This window comes from Lissotriton vulgaris, unplaced genomic scaffold (assembly GCF_964263255.1).
Source record: "Lissotriton vulgaris unplaced genomic scaffold, aLisVul1.2 SCAFFOLD_759, whole genome shotgun sequence".
In the NCBI taxonomy this organism is placed as follows: domain Eukaryota; kingdom Metazoa; phylum Chordata; class Amphibia; order Caudata; family Salamandridae; genus Lissotriton; species Lissotriton vulgaris.
Window position 1 is genome coordinate 293308 of NW_028243518.1, and position 17520 is coordinate 310827.

Sequence of the window (17520 nt, forward strand, 5' to 3'; positions counted from 1 at the left end):
GTGGTAGAGTGAGGGGGTGCGAGTGGTAGAGTGAGGGGGTGCGAGTGGTAGAGTGAGGGGGTGCGAGTGGTAGAGTGAGGGGGTGCGAGTGGTAGAGTGAGGGGGTGCGAGTGGTAGAGTGAGGGGGTGCGAGTGGTAGAGTGAGGGGGTGCGAGTGGTAGAGTGCGGGGGTGCGAGTGGTAGAGTGAGGGGGTGCGAGTGGTAGAGTGAGGGGGTGCGAGTGGTAGAGTGAGGGGGTGCGAGTGGTAGAGTGAGGGGGTGCGAGTGGTAGAGTGAGGGGGTGCGAGTGGTAGAGTGAGGGGGTGCGAGTGGTAGAGTGAGGGGGTGCGAGTGGTAGAGTGAGGGGGTGTGAGTGGTAGAGTGAGGGGGTGTGAGTGGTAGAGTGCAGGGGTGTGAGTGGTAGAGTGCGGGGGTGTGAGTGGTAGAGTGCGGGGGTGTGAGTGGTAGAGTGCGGGGGTGTGAGTGGTAGAGTGCGGGGTTGTGAGTGGTAGAGTGCGGGGGTGTGAGTGGTAGAGTGCGGGGGTGTGAGTGGTGGGGGTGTGAGTGGTAGAGTGAGGGCGGCAGAGTCAGGGCGGTACAGTCAGGGCGGCAGAGCGAGGGCGGCAGAGCGAGGGCGGCAGAGCGAGGGCGTGAGGGCGGTAGGGTCAGGGCGGTAGAGTGGTAGAGTCAGGGCGGTAGAGTGGTAGAGTCAGGGCGGTAGAGTGGTAGAGTCAGGGCGGTAGAGTGGTAGAGTCAGGGCGGTAGAGTGGTAGAGTCAGGGCGGTAGAGTGGTAGAGTCAGGGCGGTAGAGTGGTAGAGTCAGGGCGGTAGAGTGGTAGAGTCAGGGCGGTAGAGTGGTAGAGTCAGGGCGGTAGAGTGAGGTTTTTTAAATAGTAAAAGGTTATTTGGCTAATAATACCTATAGACCCTTAACTCATGACATCATCACCTCGGGTAAATAGTGCACTCTGAATTCTGAATATACTCGCCTATTATCACTTATCCTATCGGTGCACAGCGCGTGCAGTTCTGGGTGGTAGGGAGGGTGCTGCGTGAGGCAGTACTGGGCATGTACAACACAGAAACACCATGTCCGAACTCAAACATCTGCCAGGGGTAACGTCATGAGAGCAGGGGGCGAGGATAGATTGCATCCCTGCAGGCTGGGCTAGGTTACCTCCCAGGGTAGTGCGCGAGGTTGACATCTGTATCCTCTCCCCCACTCGGCCATCCTGGAATCCCCGCCCCACTGCTGCCACAGTTTATTTGGAAAGAGTATGTTTGTTTAGCGAGGTGATGTCATGTGTTTGTGTGTGTGTATGTATGTGTATAACACGAGGGTGGCGCGTGGCATGTGATGTAGAAGAGGGGCGTCGACAGATGGAAAAGGGTGGAGGCCGGAGAACAAGAAAGAGGCTGTGGGGGCAGATACGACGCAAAAACGAAAGAAAGAGCGAAGGGGGTCACAGAGGAGGTATACTGAGGTAAAGAAAGAAAGAAAACTGAAAACTGAGTGAAAGGAAAGAATACGTAAGGCAGAACTAAGACAACCGAGAAAGGGAGCACAGGGACAAAATAGTGAGTTACAATGGAGAACTAAGGAGAGAGCGAGAGAGGGAACACCGGTGATGGAAACTGAGGGAAACAAAGAAATGGGTAGAGAGAATGGAGAAGTTAGGGACAAAAGGGAATATAAGCCGATGATGGAGGAAGAATATGCAATAGAGAATGGACAGGCAAAGGAGGGGGACATGAGCTAGGGGGGGCATAAATGGGGAAGAGAAAAGATATGAAAACGGAAATAAACAAATGAGCACAAAAAAAACAAGCTCTCAGCATTGCATGGCGTGGGAGCGGCTTCCTTTGAAGTCGGATGCCGAGGCTCAGACAAATGGTGTGGGATGTGGCTGGCAATAGTGTGGGTGTGCGATGTGCACACGCCTGGCTCACATGAACTGTACGCGATCCGCAGCTAGGTAGACTTTTCGGACCGCTTACTATAATCTCGCCTATCCATCCCTACGGGATAGAATATGCGAGACCTAAAAATGCAACACCAGTTTATAAACATAAGTAATCTTTTTATCTTTTAAATGACACCAAAACGAAAAAATCCACTGTAGGGAACCAGAGATGTGAATTTGTAAAGATTAGTCACTTTCTAGTGCTTAGAAACCAACAGTGCGCCTTTTAGTCATTTAGTTTTGTCTGTCAGGGTCACACCTTTATAAATTGTTCTGAAGAACTTTCTCACTACAGTGCTGGGCCGCCTCCTTCAGCAAGCAGGGTCCAGTTAGAACACCTTCCTGGAGTTTTGCTTGCGGGTCCTAAAGTATCCCACACACAATCCAAGGTTCTGGAATCTCCAAGAGGGTCCTTGAAAGTGGGAAACTTTAATTCCGCAATCCACTTGAACAAAACCCTTACAAATCCACTGGTACTCCAGGCTTAGAATTTTTTGTGGGGCTGTCCAGGTGAGCTCTGTTAACCTGTAGCTTGCAGGGAGTCCACAGAGTCTTTTTTCAGCAAGGTAATCCACAGGGCTGCAGTTTCACTTGGTGCAGTCTTCAGAGGTCAGGCCTTAGAAATCTTTGCACAGCAAGCTTCTTTTCAGCAGGGCACTTCTTGCTTCAGTAAGTTTCAAGCAGCAGATCTGGAGGGCTCTGCCCCTCTCAGATACGTATTCAAAATTCTCTGGGTCAAGCACCAGGTCACTTCTGACCAATGAGAGCAGGGCAACTCCTCATAGTTATGACCACATCCTGTTGAGTGTGGCATTATTTTGTCAGAGTGCATCATTCTTCCAAATCTATAATGGCTGATTTTCCAGCGAGGAGATAAGAGCTGGCTACACACACCCCCTGGGATGGCTTATTTCCATGGACTCTCCCCCTACCATCGGCACATACCTTCCTTAAGCCTAGCCCTGACTCTGGATTAAAAGTGTCAGAGTAAAACTTAAACCCAGGCCTTCCCTCTGCCTTTGAAGAGGATGGTTTATAACTCCACCCCCTGGCCTGGCATCCCTATAGACCAGCACACTGCACTCCCAGCAGAGTGATTAACCCTAGGGGTTCCTTATCAACTCTTCAAAGCAGCCTGGCTAATCCACTTAACTCTGACCAATCAGGGCAGACCATTGGAAGGCTGAATTTGGACTTACAAACAAGAAAGTCTTATAACTTCTTGTATGTATACTTTAGGAGAAATTCAACAATATTGTTGGATTTACTGCCACCATTCTGGGAAGTCTTTGAATGGTCCGGCTAGTTAGTCCTCTATCAATACTTATTAATCAATAACTTCCTACTATGTTAACCTATGGGACATGGGGTTTGCAATGGGGAAAATGACTTGGGCCAGTTTTCTATCACCAGGGCTTATAAAAACATTTTATAAGCATTTCCCCAATTTCTACAGGACCCACACTCCATGTGCAACTAGGGGAGACTTCAGGGGTTCTGAATCTGCATAAATATTGCAGATCCTCCACGCCCACTTCTTCTAGCATCAAAGTCGAATTTGAGCAGCTCTTTAATAGAATGTGGGGAGTGAAATGTAAAATTTCACTTTACCCAGGCATATAAAAACTAAATTTATATGGGCGTACCTTATAGATAACTGACCCCCATCCCTGGCATACTTAGGGGTGGGCCTGGGGGTCCCAAATATGCAAAAACATGGTAGATTTTTAATTTTAAGGGCCACTACACCCAAAGTCGAGTTTGGGCACAATGTAAGGTTTAAAAGCTGTCCTGGCAACCAGTGCTGCTTTTAAACTGACCTCGGGCTTCAGCACTGCACACATGCTGGTGCAGAGAATCTGCTGGCCTCTAAACTGCCATGCCCCAGGATACTGGAGACTTCTAGGTAGTTTCAATCCCCTGCCCCATTACATACTAGGGGCTTATGGGGTAGGTCATGCCAATTACAGCGGTACCCCACCAATGCATAGTGTACCCTAGTGTATGTTGGGTGTCTTAATTATTATTCTAATGTGTTCCTTTTAGCTTGGCACTGGCCCGGGGCCTGGTTAAACAGAGCCCAGGGTCAGTCAGAGTCAGTTACCACCAGTTCCAGTCAGCAAAAAAGTTGGGGGGTGCACAGGATGACTTTGCAACACTTCTCTCCGTTAGCAACCTAAAAGCATTGACACCACCTCATTTATGTACTGGGTCGAGTCCTGCGGGGCAACAATCGCCTGTTTTCAATTTCAGTGCTGGTTAACAGAACCAAGTTCACTTGTTTAACCTGCGGTGTGGAAAACTGTAGAGCTTAGCCAGTTGATACCGTTCATTATTCCATTGATGGTCTATAATGCTGTAAGTGAAATGTCCACCTTCTACTGATCAGAGTTGTGGGAAAACTTTGCATACTGGAACCTCTCTGTGACGATCCAGACCCAACGGCGGAAAAAAGAATCTGAAGATGGCGACCAAAGGAGGGAGCTTCCCGAGGAATCGCGCAGATGTCACAGGACACCAAATGGTGGGACGTTGACGCCCACCTGGGCTACGAAAAACAATGCTAAGATTCCGGACCCAACCACTAGACCGCGGAATAATGCACAGCATAGTGAATCCATACAGATTCATGCTGCAAAACTAAAATGTCCACCTTCTACTTATCAGTGTTGTGGGAAAACTTGGCATACCCTGGTCCACATCAGGGTCATACCCAAATAATGCCTTTTGCCTTCGATAGTCGAGGCAGATTAAGGATCTGGCTACAGACTAACTGGCTGCTGTTTTATAATCTTGTAGCAAGTCATAGGTTTGGAGTGGTTGCATGACTGCTCATTATCAGAGACAAGCTCTGGAATCCGGTCTGGAGTAGTCTGCATATGTTCTGACAGAAAGGATTGGGCTGCATCCAGGGCCCAGAGTGGAAGTGTGCACCTGTGTCAGAACAGGAAAAGGAATGGGTTCCACAGGGTCAATCTGTATGAAGGAAGGGCCTGCCAGTGGACACCTTGCAGTCTGTGGGGCTCACAGGCATGCCAGAGAGCCATAAGCATCTGAAAGAGCTAAGCCATGGCCTCCTTGAAGGTGGCCATTTGCAGCAGGGTCTATAGTGGCTAGGGAGATTTGGGGTGAGCAAAGACCACTTGCAGGACCAGATTCAGAAGACACTATTGGGTATGATCTTTTGATTGTTGCCCATGTCCCTGCTCACATGATTTCAAATGCTGGGATTGGGAAGACTCTCCTTAAGCTTTCTTGGCATTATGGCGCATCTTCAACTTCCTGAAGACTTGGAGTGAGAATAGAAGTTCACACTGGACTGGCTTCTTGAACAGCATCACACGTGGCTTTACTGCTATGCTTAAGTCATGAATGGAGCTCCAATCATGAAAGACACATTGTACGGGTTTAAGACACACATCTGATCATGAAGTTGTGGGACAGCTTGAAGACTTTCCTGTCACAGTCCAGGTACATTGTGAAACTGCTGGAAGACAGAGCTGGGAGCAACACTCAGTCAATGGGCATGGACAGAAAGACCCTGATGTCAGCGTACAGGAGTGGTACTTATATGGAGCCCTGCTCTGGAATCTTCTGGGTAGTAGTCTCTCTACAGAGTCAGCACTCGATGGTGCATTGCTGTGAAATCCTCTGGATCCAGTGTGGTGCCCCAGGAGGTTCTAAGGGTTTAGGAACCTGTGATTAGATGTATCCATCAGAAATGAAAGTGAAAAAACTAATTCTGCATTTTATGGCTGCCTTTGAGTGCTGATGAGAGCATGAACTTGTTTGAGTCACACCCTTGCTAAAGAGTCCTAATATACAGCTACCTTGTGCCTTCTACTATTGCTGATGCTTGGACATTGTACTTATCAAGTCCCTGGCATTATATCATCCCGGTGAGAAGTTGGCCTGATATATGATGCTCACTACAGGGGTGTGGAATTTTTAAAATAGTCTACTTGTCCAGGGGACTAAAGGAAACAGAAATCTACTTGTCCTGTAAAGAGATCAACTTGTCCTAGCTGTTGCCTAAATGGATCTGCTGGTCTACGGGTTTTATTCTCACACACACCATAGGCTTGCATATCCCCATACACGACACAGGGATTGGTGACGTTACAACGCAGGCTATTACAACGCCTGCTGTTACAACGCGGTTTTTACATCGCATACCACTACAACGCATAGTGCTTTTAAGCGCTGGATAGTTATTTATTTAATTTACTATTCCAACTCCAGTCCCCGTGGATAGTAGGGAAGGTGTTGGATAGTAAATTAAATATATTCCCTATCCTAGAGCGCCCCCCAGCGCAAGGCGTTGTAATGGTTTGCGTTGTAATGGTTGCGTTGTAATGGTAGTGCGTTGTAATAAATGCGTTGTAAGTGATGTTTCCCACGACACAGAGTTATGAGTTCCTTCTCTCAACTCTTAGAGTATAGCATAAATTCCCTTCAGCCTCTATTTCATGAACTTTCCATGCTTAGTGTGTTGTGGTGTGAGAGCAGGGGGTGCTCTCCCACCACAGCCTACGTGTTCCCTTTCATATATTTTCTCACAATGCAGTCTTCCATTATGTTTCACTATTTCCTCAATTTCTTTCATTGCCATTTTCTCATCACAGGTCCAAGCTTACCTTATAGTATCCACTCTGTTGCCAGCAACACCATTCCCTTTTGCTTCCAATCTTTCACCACAGGCTGACTCCAGAAGTCTTGCTATATCAGCCACCCACCTTAAGCTGCATACCTTTTTTTCATCAAATTTCTAACCATATGCAGGCTGTTCTGTCTGCACAGCTACTCTTCTACCATACTCTACATGTTTCATTTTCTTCTACTATTTTAACAAAATCTCCATTCCACTTCACCTAATCCCTGTCATTGCAGACTCCATTTCATTTCCACATCCTACCAGAGGCCCGTTCCCATTCTTCTCCAGCACACTGGCTTGAAATCCTCGTTTGTTTTGTGGCAACTGCTCCTTCTCACTTTACACCTACTCACAGACCTTAGGCTTCTTAGAACTCCATTTTCAATATGTGAATTGAGCTGTGCTTGCTAGTGGTAAAACTTCTTCACTAAATGAAAATGAAGTCAGAGGGGAAAACCCGTGCATCCAACCATCTATTATTGCACTGGAAAGACAGACAAAACAAATGTATTTAATAGTCAGTTCAAGTGGCAATAGCCACTATGATAATGCAAAAGAAATAATGGTTATGTTTTTTGGCACTAGCATAAGTGGGAACTAAGGGGGCTGTGCTTTGTTTTCTGGGACTTGATAAACATATACCAGACGGTCCTTAATTGTTTACCGACAACAGTGTTAAGAAAAGTGGTCCATGTTAGTTGCTGATGCAGTTCAAACACAATGGTGGATGAAGGTGCAGGATTTTCTTTTCCTAACAAAATACAGGTCCTGTTATCCTGACTTCATTTGGAAATGTAAAGGGCAGGCAGATGTTGCGGCTATAAAATGTTCTGATAGCACAACCCCCGCCATCAGTCATGACACATTAATTAACCAGTGAGAAAGAACACTCCACTCTGAGGCAGATTAGAAGTTGGAAACCGTGCATTAGATTTTTTTGTGTGCACATTTAACTGTAAAATGAATTGGCATACTCTTTTAAATAGACCTGTAAAGACAAATACTTCCTTTTTAGTTACGATTCCACAGGTCGATCTAGAATTCACCCTGCATGTGAGGATGTGTAGAGTCATTGCTTCTTGCATCCTCTGTGTTTACAGTGTAAGGCAAGAGGGGGGGTCGGGGCTGTAGTCCATATGGAAACTTGATCTGCAATGCTGCAAACAATCGCAAGGCAGACGTGTGGGTTTTCCATGGCAGACTTGGTTACCTAATGACTAAGTAGTGACGGTGGCACTTGAAGACTGACACTGCGTTCCCATCAGCTCCGTATTACATAAACAAATCTTTCATACTGCCTAAAGTACTTAATTTTTTCTCGCTCCAATGTTGAATTTTTTTCAAATAAGTTCTTTCTTGGGCTCTTCCTAAAGTGCTTCACGACCTGCAGAAGGCTTGCAGACTCCTAACAGCACAGTCAAGTAAAGATCTGTTTTACGCTGGCTCAGTGGGAATTCAAAATTATCAGATGTGTTTGGGGCTTTGATTCTGAGCAGAGTCGACTGTGTCCTGTGTAACGTTCATGCATTTCTCCATTGCACTTGTATGCCCTTAGCGCCCTGGGCTCGTAAACACTAACATGGAGCAACATTTTTAAACCAAATAGGACAACTGCACGCCAAAGAAAAGAAGAACATATTATAAGTTCCTAACCGAGTACACCATCGAAGAGAGGGGCTAAAGGTCCACACGTTTACTAAACTCAACAGCTGATCTCAGCCTCGAGAACAGACTCGGGTTTCCAGCAAATCAGAGAGTGTAAAACATTTCCTTCCACTGGCGAGATTTGCCTCCACGTTTCTCATAGATTGTATTCAGAATCGCCTCAGTGCTGGTTCTGTTTACCGTATTTACGGGTTAAAACAGTTACAGACAAGGAATTTTAGGCTGCTCGTTAAAAATAATTGACAATCAGGTGTAGCAGTGTAGAAAGAATGTCTGCTTGCCCATCGGACAAAATGGAGTTTAAAACTTCTTGTCTCTGACTAAAATCCACATGTTCCGGGCGTCGGGCGATATAAATTCCCCACCCCTGTCACTAGTTCTAGTGATCACCTTGTATCAATCCAAACAACAGGTATGTGATTGGTTGTAAGTCAACCTTTTAGACCAGCTATCCTAATGGTAGCATGGACAAAGCAGTCTTAGGCTAAACCCTTTTGGCATGTGAAGCCAGCTGTTTTACCACATATAACCCCTTGAATACCAAATGAAAGGACACGAAACAGGTTATGATGAAAATAAACAATATATTTATTAATAACAAACACTCTTTATGAGGTCAGAGGGCTAAGCACATGACAATACTCTTAAGAAAAATACGTTAAGTTGCACGAGTTACAATGTTGCCTTAGGGGCGCAACAAACCATATACTAAACAAGTGGTATAAGGAAGTCGATAGAAGGAATGGAGCTGTCCAGAGGCTGTAGGATCGCTGGGACTACACTATCCTAACTTTAGGTAAGTAATAGGAGGCCCACGGAACGAGTGTGCAGAGTGTGAACTCACTCGCGAGATGCTTAACAAAGTCAATGGACAGTACAGTTTACGAAAAAGGTGAGTACGGACAATCCTGACTAGTTAGGACTAGAACGACTGTGAATCTGGACACTAGGAGAGTCAATCTACCCTTGAGCACCGAAATGCTCTTGTTACCTCACCCACAGGCTGCGGGTGCATAGGTGCGAAGTTGTGTCAGGTTTCTGCAATGAAGTCTATGGAGCCTGGAAGAAAAGATGTTGCAGGCCCAGGAGGAAGATGTCCGGTGTGATCCAAGGGTGGATCAGGGAAGCTGAAGACCTGAAAGCAGAGGGGACAATGTTCAAAGTCACTAGCCAGTGACGGGAGTGGAACCAGGAAGGAACCAGATGCTGTTGTCGCGATCAGGTGAAGAGTGGACGCTTGACCCTGCAGCCACGTGGACCAGGAGGTGTCTTCGACGACCAGGATGGAGGCACGAGCTGTCCCACGCAGGCTCTCGCTGTCGGCGGTGTTGGTTCCGGATTAGGCGTCAACAGGCCTTGGCAAAGGCAACCCACGCGGTGAGTGGAAAAGGCGTCTGGTGCGGACCAGGAGGGTCTGAGGTACTTCTCTTTTGGAATCAAGCAAGGGCCAGTCTGAGCAACCAGACCAGCAGTGTTGATGTCGTGGATCGTCGTCTAGGAGGCCACTAGCCAGCCGGCAAGTGACCAGACAACGCGTCGAGCAGCAATCAAGCAAAAGGGCCCCACACAGATCTTGTGGATGCTGGAGGGCTGATCTTCTGTGCAGGAGCTGCGTGGGGCTGGGGCTTCTCAATCCCCAAAGCACTTTGTCGAGGATACCTCCGAAGTCGTGCTGGAAGCAAAGTGCAGTTTCGTCAAGATGGCCGGTCCCACGTGTCTCGTCGCACCCACGGATCTCAGCTGTGCTGCAGATGTAGGTTGAGGTCGGAGAGGTCTGGAAGTCCGGGTCTCATCGGGCTCTGAAGTCTGGATCCACTCGGGAAGACGACAAAGTGAACTGCTGGAACGCTTGATGGTGCCTGCTTGTGCAGGGTGGTCACTCCTTGGCCACAAGGGAGATTTCTTCAGTCTTCTGTGGAGCAGAACGTCGAAGTCCATAGTTTCTTCTTGTAGATTCAATTCAGGATAATCTAATTTGGAATGGGACCAGCTCCTACCTTTATTCTCCTAAAGGGGGCTGTACTATCACTAGGTCCCTCCTATGGGTGGGACCAGGAAGGGGGGGTGGTTACACCCCTATCCTTTGTCCGGTTTCGCGCCAGAGTGGGGCTGGAGTGCCCCAGCAACTGGTTTGAACCGGTGTATGCACAGGGCACCTCGTGTGCCCCAGGCATGTCTAATTCCTTTCAGCACCACTCCAGACAGAATTTTGTGTATTAACAAAAACATGTCTGGGGAGGTGCTAGCACCTCCTAAGGCAGGAAACCCTTTGTGCAGGCCTCCCTCGCTGGAAGGACTCCCAGCAGCAGTAGGTCAGACTTGTGTCTGGTGGCAGCATCCATTTTGTGATGCTGAGGCTCTAGTTTAACACCTTGGCTGCTAGCAGTTTTCCCGTCCTGTGCTGCAAATTGCCATTTTGCTGGTGTCCTGACGAGCTCAGCTCGTCATCAGCACAGCTCAACCGTGGATCATGACGAGCTGAGCTCGTCATCAGCATCGAAAGGGTTAACTTTAACCGGGGTTCACAGTTACATGCATGTCGTGTCCCTCTAGAAGGGTGGAATGCTACCCCCGTCGGCAGAATTGGCAAGGGGGTAGTCCAATTCGTATGACACCTTATTTGACATGTTTTGATAATGCTATGCCAAAGTTAGCAATAACCTTGAGGATTATGATGCACTTAAGAGTATATGGTATAGAGTTATCATGGAAACAGCTAAAGGACTTGGTTCCGAAAGCTGCAGACGGGCTCAGCTCATGCTAGAGCACCATCTCACATAATTCCAAGCACTCTGCCTCCAGAATTGTTAAGGCCGGCCATAGGAGTGACTTATAGGAATCTGTGTGTCCATTTTAGGTTTAGATATAGGTATACTATATCTAAAGCAAAGGGTGAATACACCACCTTGCCCCAGCTGATTGATCAGCCAGTTGTGTCAGATTTGGATGGCCATCCAGGGGTGGCATAATACATGCTGCAGCCCCTGGTAGGCCTTGGGTTCACTTATGCCCTGGGTACCTATGGTACACTGTACAGGGACTTACAAGAGTGACCCAATACCAATTGGTAAATGCACCTAAAGTACATGGATGTCAATTTAGAGAGAGAACAGCTAGGCTGTGGGTCTGATTAGCAGGCCCACAGCCAGGGAAAGTCGTAAACCAGTGAAGCAAAAAGCAAAAATCTGGGGTGACCATAGGATTGCAGACCCTACTCTCCTACAATCCCTACTCTACAAAGTGGCGTTAATTGTTTACTGGTACAGTAAGCGTTAAATCGTGCAACACATTGTAAATGAACATCTTGTGTACAGGTATGTCATTAACTCCAAACCCAAATAATATACCGTAAGAAATAGGCATGGGTATGGAAACAATTTTCAAGTCAACTACTGAGCTAGTGTACAAGGTGCAATTAACTAAAGTCACTCGCTTGGATTAGATTCAGAAAGGGCTAAAAGTCATATGAAAACTTGCCTCACAGAATCAAAAGTATCTGCCCATGTTGCCAGCAGTAAGGGCTGGACAATAATGGGTAACACTCCCCATAGGCAGAAAAAGAAGGTACTGCCAGTGAGATGTGGATGAGACTGAACTTCAGTGATGCACACTATCAGCAAAAAGCATTCTGCATGTGTAAAGCACACTCATCTCAGACTGTGAGCCAAACCAGGTTTCTGCACAGCCTCAGATTCAGCACAAGACAATCCCACCCCTTCACAACACCCTGTAGTATGTATTCCTGCGCAAGTCAGGTACCATGACACTGTAGAATTAGATGGTAGCTATACTGGGCCCTATGAATTCTATGTATTAAACAGAAGCACAACCCTCCCAATTCCTTACGTAAACCAGCACAACACTAAACAGACGAGCATGCAGAAACTCAAGCAAGAGATATATTACCGGGCACCCAAAAAGACAAAATCATCAAGGCATAAAACAAATTACCGTCACTATATTTCAGACAGTCTTTACAGAGGGACAACAAGTGAAACACACAAATGCAATCCTAATTGAAATCAAAGTAATAAAAATTCAAATTACCTGAAGAACAACCCCTGTTGAGCACAACTAAGCTTTCCGTTGGTTCCTTACCTGGCATAGTGACCATGGGCGTTCCTGCCCAGAGCACATCCATGCCAGTGGTGTGCCCGTTACAGAGGGGAGTGTCTAGACAAACATCGGCCAACTGGCCTCTCCTCACGTGTTCCTCCTTGGGGGCAACAGGAGAAAAGATAATCCTGCTCTGAGGAAGACCCATGCTTTGGGCATACTGCTGTATATTTGGTTCTCCCACAGCTGGAAACCGTAGTAGCCACAGTACGCTGTTCGGGACACGTTTTAGAATCTATAAAAGAAAAAGTAAAGATTATATTCAAACTTAGCAAAGTCCTAAAATTCCAAAAGAATTCAATTAACTTAAATGTCTGCTGGGTTTCAGACTTTTACAGCCATATATATTCTACAGTAGTGAGTAGAAAAGCAAAGGAATATGCTACTTACCAGTATGCATCTGTTCTTGGCATGTAGGGCTGCTGACATTCAAATCGGTGTATAGATCGCCGCCTAGTGTTGGGTCCGGATGATTGCACATTGTTGTCCTGGAAGAGTCTTCGAAGTATCACGAGATAGGTGGCTCCTCCCCTGGACTACAGTGCGCATGGGCATCCGTTCCATCCTTAGGATTGTTTTTCGCCATTGTGGCAGAGATGGAGTATAGTACAGTAAGAGATGGCCATACAAAGAGTGAATGCTAAAGCTGCGACAGGCACCGGGGAGGCGGGTGGGCGATATCAATGTCAGCAGCCCTAAATGCCAAGAACAAATGCATACTGGTAAGTAGTATATTCCGTTTGAGGCATGTGGTCTGCTGAATTCATATCTGTGCATAGAATGTATAGCAGTATCTCCCCTTTGGTTGCCCGTGCCAGCGGCAGCAGTCTGAAAAAGAGTTTTGAGAACAGCCTGTCCTACAGCAGCTTGCGGTTTGGAAGGTACATCTAAACAATAGTGTTTGGTAAATGTATGTATGGTTGACCATGTGGCTGCTTTACAAATTTTGTGTAAAGGAATATTTCCTAGGAAAGCCATGGATGCCCCTAGTTTGCGTGTAGAATGCGCCCTAGGGGGAACTGTTAAGGTGCAGTTTGCCTTTAAATAACATCGTTGAATGCACTTAACGATCCATCTGGCTATACCGGATTAAGAAATAGGGTTGCCTTTGTGTTGCGGTGAGAAGGCAACAAACAACTGTTTTGTCTTGTGAAATGCCTTAGTTCTATCTATGTAGTGTAGCAGAGCTCTTTTGACATCTAGAGTATGTAAGGCCCTTTCAGCAACTGTCTGTGGGTTTTGAAAGAACACTGGCAGTTCTATTGTTTGATTTATATGAAAATGGGATACCACTTTTGGCATGAATTTAGGGTTTGCTCTTAGAACTACTCTATTTGCATGTTTTTGGATGAATGGCTCTTGAATAGTTAGGGCTTGCAGCTCGCTAACTCTTCTAAGTGAAGTAATGGCAATAAGGAAAGCCACTTTCCAAGTAAGAAATTGTAGTTCGTATGAGTGTAGTGGTTCAAAAGGTGGTCCCATAAGTCTAGTTAAAACAATGTTTAGATTCCAGACTGGTGAAGGTGGGTGCCTTGGGGGAATTACTCGTTTAAGTCCCTCCATAAATGCTTTAATTGCTGGCACTCTAAATAGTGAAAGGTGTTGCCTGTTTTGGAGATATGCTGCTAACGCAGCTAAATGTATCCTGATGGATGAGTAGGCTAAATTGCAACGTTGTAGGTGCAAGAGATAGCAAATGATGTTCTGTGTAGAAGCATCTAATGGGTTTATATTGTTGTTACTGCAGTAAATGACTAATCGTTTCCACTTAGCCGCATAGCATGCCCTAGTAGTGGGTCTTCTTGCCTCTTTGATAATATTCATGCAGTCTGGAGGCAAGTTCAGGTATGCAAACTCTAGGATTTCAGGAGCCAGATCGCCAGGTTCAGCTGTTGCGGATCTGGGTGTTGGATTTCCCCATGGCTCCGAGTTAGAAGATTGGGTGTGAGTCGCAGTATTTGATGAGGCACCACTGACAGTTCTAGGAAGGTTGTGTACCATGGTTGCCTCGCCCATGTGGGAGCAACTAGGATTAGCGTCAGTGAATGTTGGCGCATTTTGCGTGCAACTAGTGGTATTAATGGAGCTGGGGGAAAAGCGTACACAAATTTGCCTGACCAGTTCATCCATATCGCATTGCCCTGCGACTGCAGATGTGGGAACCTGGCGGCAAAGTACTGGCATTTTGCGTGTTCGCTTGTGGCAAACAGATCTATCTCCGGTTGTCCCCACTGCCGGAAGAATGGTCGGAGCACATTGGGGTGAATCTCCCATTCGTGCATCTGTTGACTGTGCCTGCTGAGCAGGTCGGCTACTTGATTGTTCTTGCCTGGGAGGTGTTTTGCCATGAGAAACCTGTTCCTCTGAAGAGCCCATTTCCACACACTTTGCGCTAGATGCGACAGTTGTGGGGAATGTGTTCATCCCTGTTTTGAATATAATACATAGCTGTCATGTTGTCCGTCCGGATCAACACAGTCTTGTTGCATAAGTGTTTCTTGAACGCTTTTAGTGCTAGAAAGACCACCGTCAACTCTAGTAGGTTGATGTGCATCTTCTGTTGTGTAGTCCAGAGACCCTGGACTGTGTAATGCAGGACATGGGCTCCCCAGCCTTGCAGGGATGCGTCCGCCGTCATCACTATTTGTGGGACAGGCTCCTGGAACAGTCGCCCTTTTCAAAGGTTTTGTGGATTCCACCAATGCAGAGAGTTGTATGCCCAACTGGTCACCAACACTAGGTCTTTTAATTGCCCCTGAGCCTGGTTCCACTGCCTTGCTAGGCACTCCTGTAGCGGACGCATGTGTAGTCTGGCATGAGGGACTATGAATATGCAGGAGGCCATCATGCCTATTAGTTGCATGAACACTCGAGCTGGCAATGAGTGTTGTGGTTTGAACCTTTGGATTAACTTTTGCATTCCATTAATACGTGCTGTGTTTGGATATGCCTTTGCTGCCAGTGCATCAATTGTAGCTCCCAGGTACTGTTGTACGTTGGAGGGTTGTAGGTGTGACTTTGGCTAGTTAAGCGAGAAACCTAGACTGTGCAGGAGATGAATGGTCTTTAAAATGTGGCTGGCACATTGCTGGGCCGATGGCGCTTGTATTAGCCAATCGTCCAGGTATGGGTACACATGAATGTGTTGTCTCCTGAGATACGCCGCCACTGTTGCTAGGCATTTTGTGAACACCCGTGGAGCTGTTGCTACACCGAATGGCAGGACTTTGAACTGGTAGTGTTGTCCTTGAATTGTAAACCTGAGATACTTTCTGTGAGCAGGGTGTATTGGTATATGAAAGTATGCTTCTTTGAGGTCTAGAGTTGCTAGGAAGTCTCCCTGCCGCAGCAGTGGTAAGACTTGTTGCAGAGTGAGCATGTGAAAATGCTCTGACAAAACGTACTGGTTGAGGGGCCTGAGGTCCAATATTGGTCGGAGAGACCCGTCCTTTTTGGGAATGAGGAAGTATAGTGAGTATACTCTTGTTCCTTGATGTTTTAATGGGACTGGTTCTATGGCCCCCTTTTGCAGCATACTGATGACCTCTTGCTGCAATAATGTTATATGGTCCTTTGACATTGGACGGTGTACGGGTGGTATGTTGGGTGGTGTGGATGTGAGTTCTAGGCAATAGCCATGTTGGATAATTTGCCTGACCCACTTGTCTGTAGTGATGTTTAGCCAGACTGGTAGGAACTGTTGTAGTCTTCCCCCGGCTGGTGTTGTATGGTACGGGGGTAGTGCCACGAAGTCACTGTTTGGGATTAGTGGAGGATCTATTGGTATTGCCTCCACGCCCTCTGCCTTTATTATTTCCTCGGTGTCCACCACGATTTGTGTTTTTATTGTATGTGGACTGCGTATTACTCTTGTATGTGGAGGATTGCTGCGATGTATTACCTCGTGCTCCTCCTCTGTAGTTTGAGCGACGAAAGGAGCCTCTGTGTTGTTGTGACTGAAGAGCCCCCATTGACTTTGCAGTCTGTGTCCTTTTTCATTTTGTCCAGAATTGAGACAACTGCTGGACCAAATAAAAAATCAGGATTGATTGGCTGGTTAAGAAATGTGGTCTGGACCTCACTCTTAAATCCAGATATCCGAAGCCATGCGTGTCTCCTAAGCAGTACGCTTGTGTTGATAGATCTGCAGTGTTTGGAGCACACTTAATGGAGACATTGGTAATGAACTTTCCCTCCTGTACAAGTTCATCGGCCTGCTGTTTGAAGGGCTCAGGTAAGTGGTTCTAAAGTGTCATAGGGCGCTCTGTCGTATCTAGCCAACAAGGCTTGGGTATTGGCAATTCTCCAGGAGTTTGCTGCTTGAGCAGCTACTCTCTTGCCTGATGCTTCTAAAACCTTTGACTCCTTGTCGGGAGGAGGAGCCTCTCCAGTAGTTTGAGAATCAGCACACTTACGTGCATTGGAGACTGCCAGTGAGTCTAGAGGCAGTTGTCCCCTGATGTAAGTAGGGTCTAATGGTGCAGCCCTATACTTTTTTTCAATTCTAGGGTTGATGACTCTTGCCCTAGCAGTGTCTTTGAATATTTCATTTGCGTGCTTTAGGACCCCTTTCAACATGGGAAGTGTTTTGACACTTTTTTCTGATGTTGCAAGCGTATCAAACAAAGTCTTCCTCTATAGGATCTGCATGCATTTCTACATTATGGTAGAGCGCTGCTCTATCTATTAATGAGTTGAATGCCACTGTCTACTGTAGGTGATGGCTTAGCTGGGTATGCAGGTGCGTCTAGAATGGGTTGAGCCTCATCAAGGTCTGGGTCAACCCCCCATGGTTGTGAGTTGGGGTCTACATCTGGGTTTTGTGGATATCCAAAATTACCATCTGTGTCCTGATCTACATCTGGCTCGTAGTCAGAGCGTGTAGGAGTAGTAGGCATAGCTGGAGAGATAGGCTCGAAAAGAATAGGAGAGGTTGCATAGTCTCTTTTCTTTTTGAGTGGAATAGTAGAAAAGTCTTCAGCAGGGGCTGGTCTTTTCTTCCATTTGTAAACAGTCACTTTCCCAGTATTTGGGTCCATATATAGTTTACACTGATCTTCTGTAGAGGGGTCTGGATGGATGATCTCCTCTTCCACAGTCTTTTGCTGCCTTGGCGCCGAGGTTTGCGGTTTGACCTTTTTC

The 17520-nt window shown here is 46.8% G+C and overlaps 1 protein-coding gene across 4 annotated transcripts in view; it reads right to left on the reverse strand.

The window, feature by feature from the left end:
- Positions 1-17520, reverse strand: part of OGT (O-linked N-acetylglucosamine (GlcNAc) transferase) — a 513172-nt gene that overhangs the window by 45944 nt on the left and 449708 nt on the right. For all 4 annotated transcript variants that reach the window (XM_086948604.1, XM_086948603.1, XM_086948602.1 and 1 more), the window contains exon 20: positions 12310-12613. In XM_086948604.1, coding sequence (XP_086804730.1) covers positions 12310-12613 — 304 coding nt within the window. The remainder of the gene's footprint in view (positions 1-12309; positions 12614-17520) is intronic.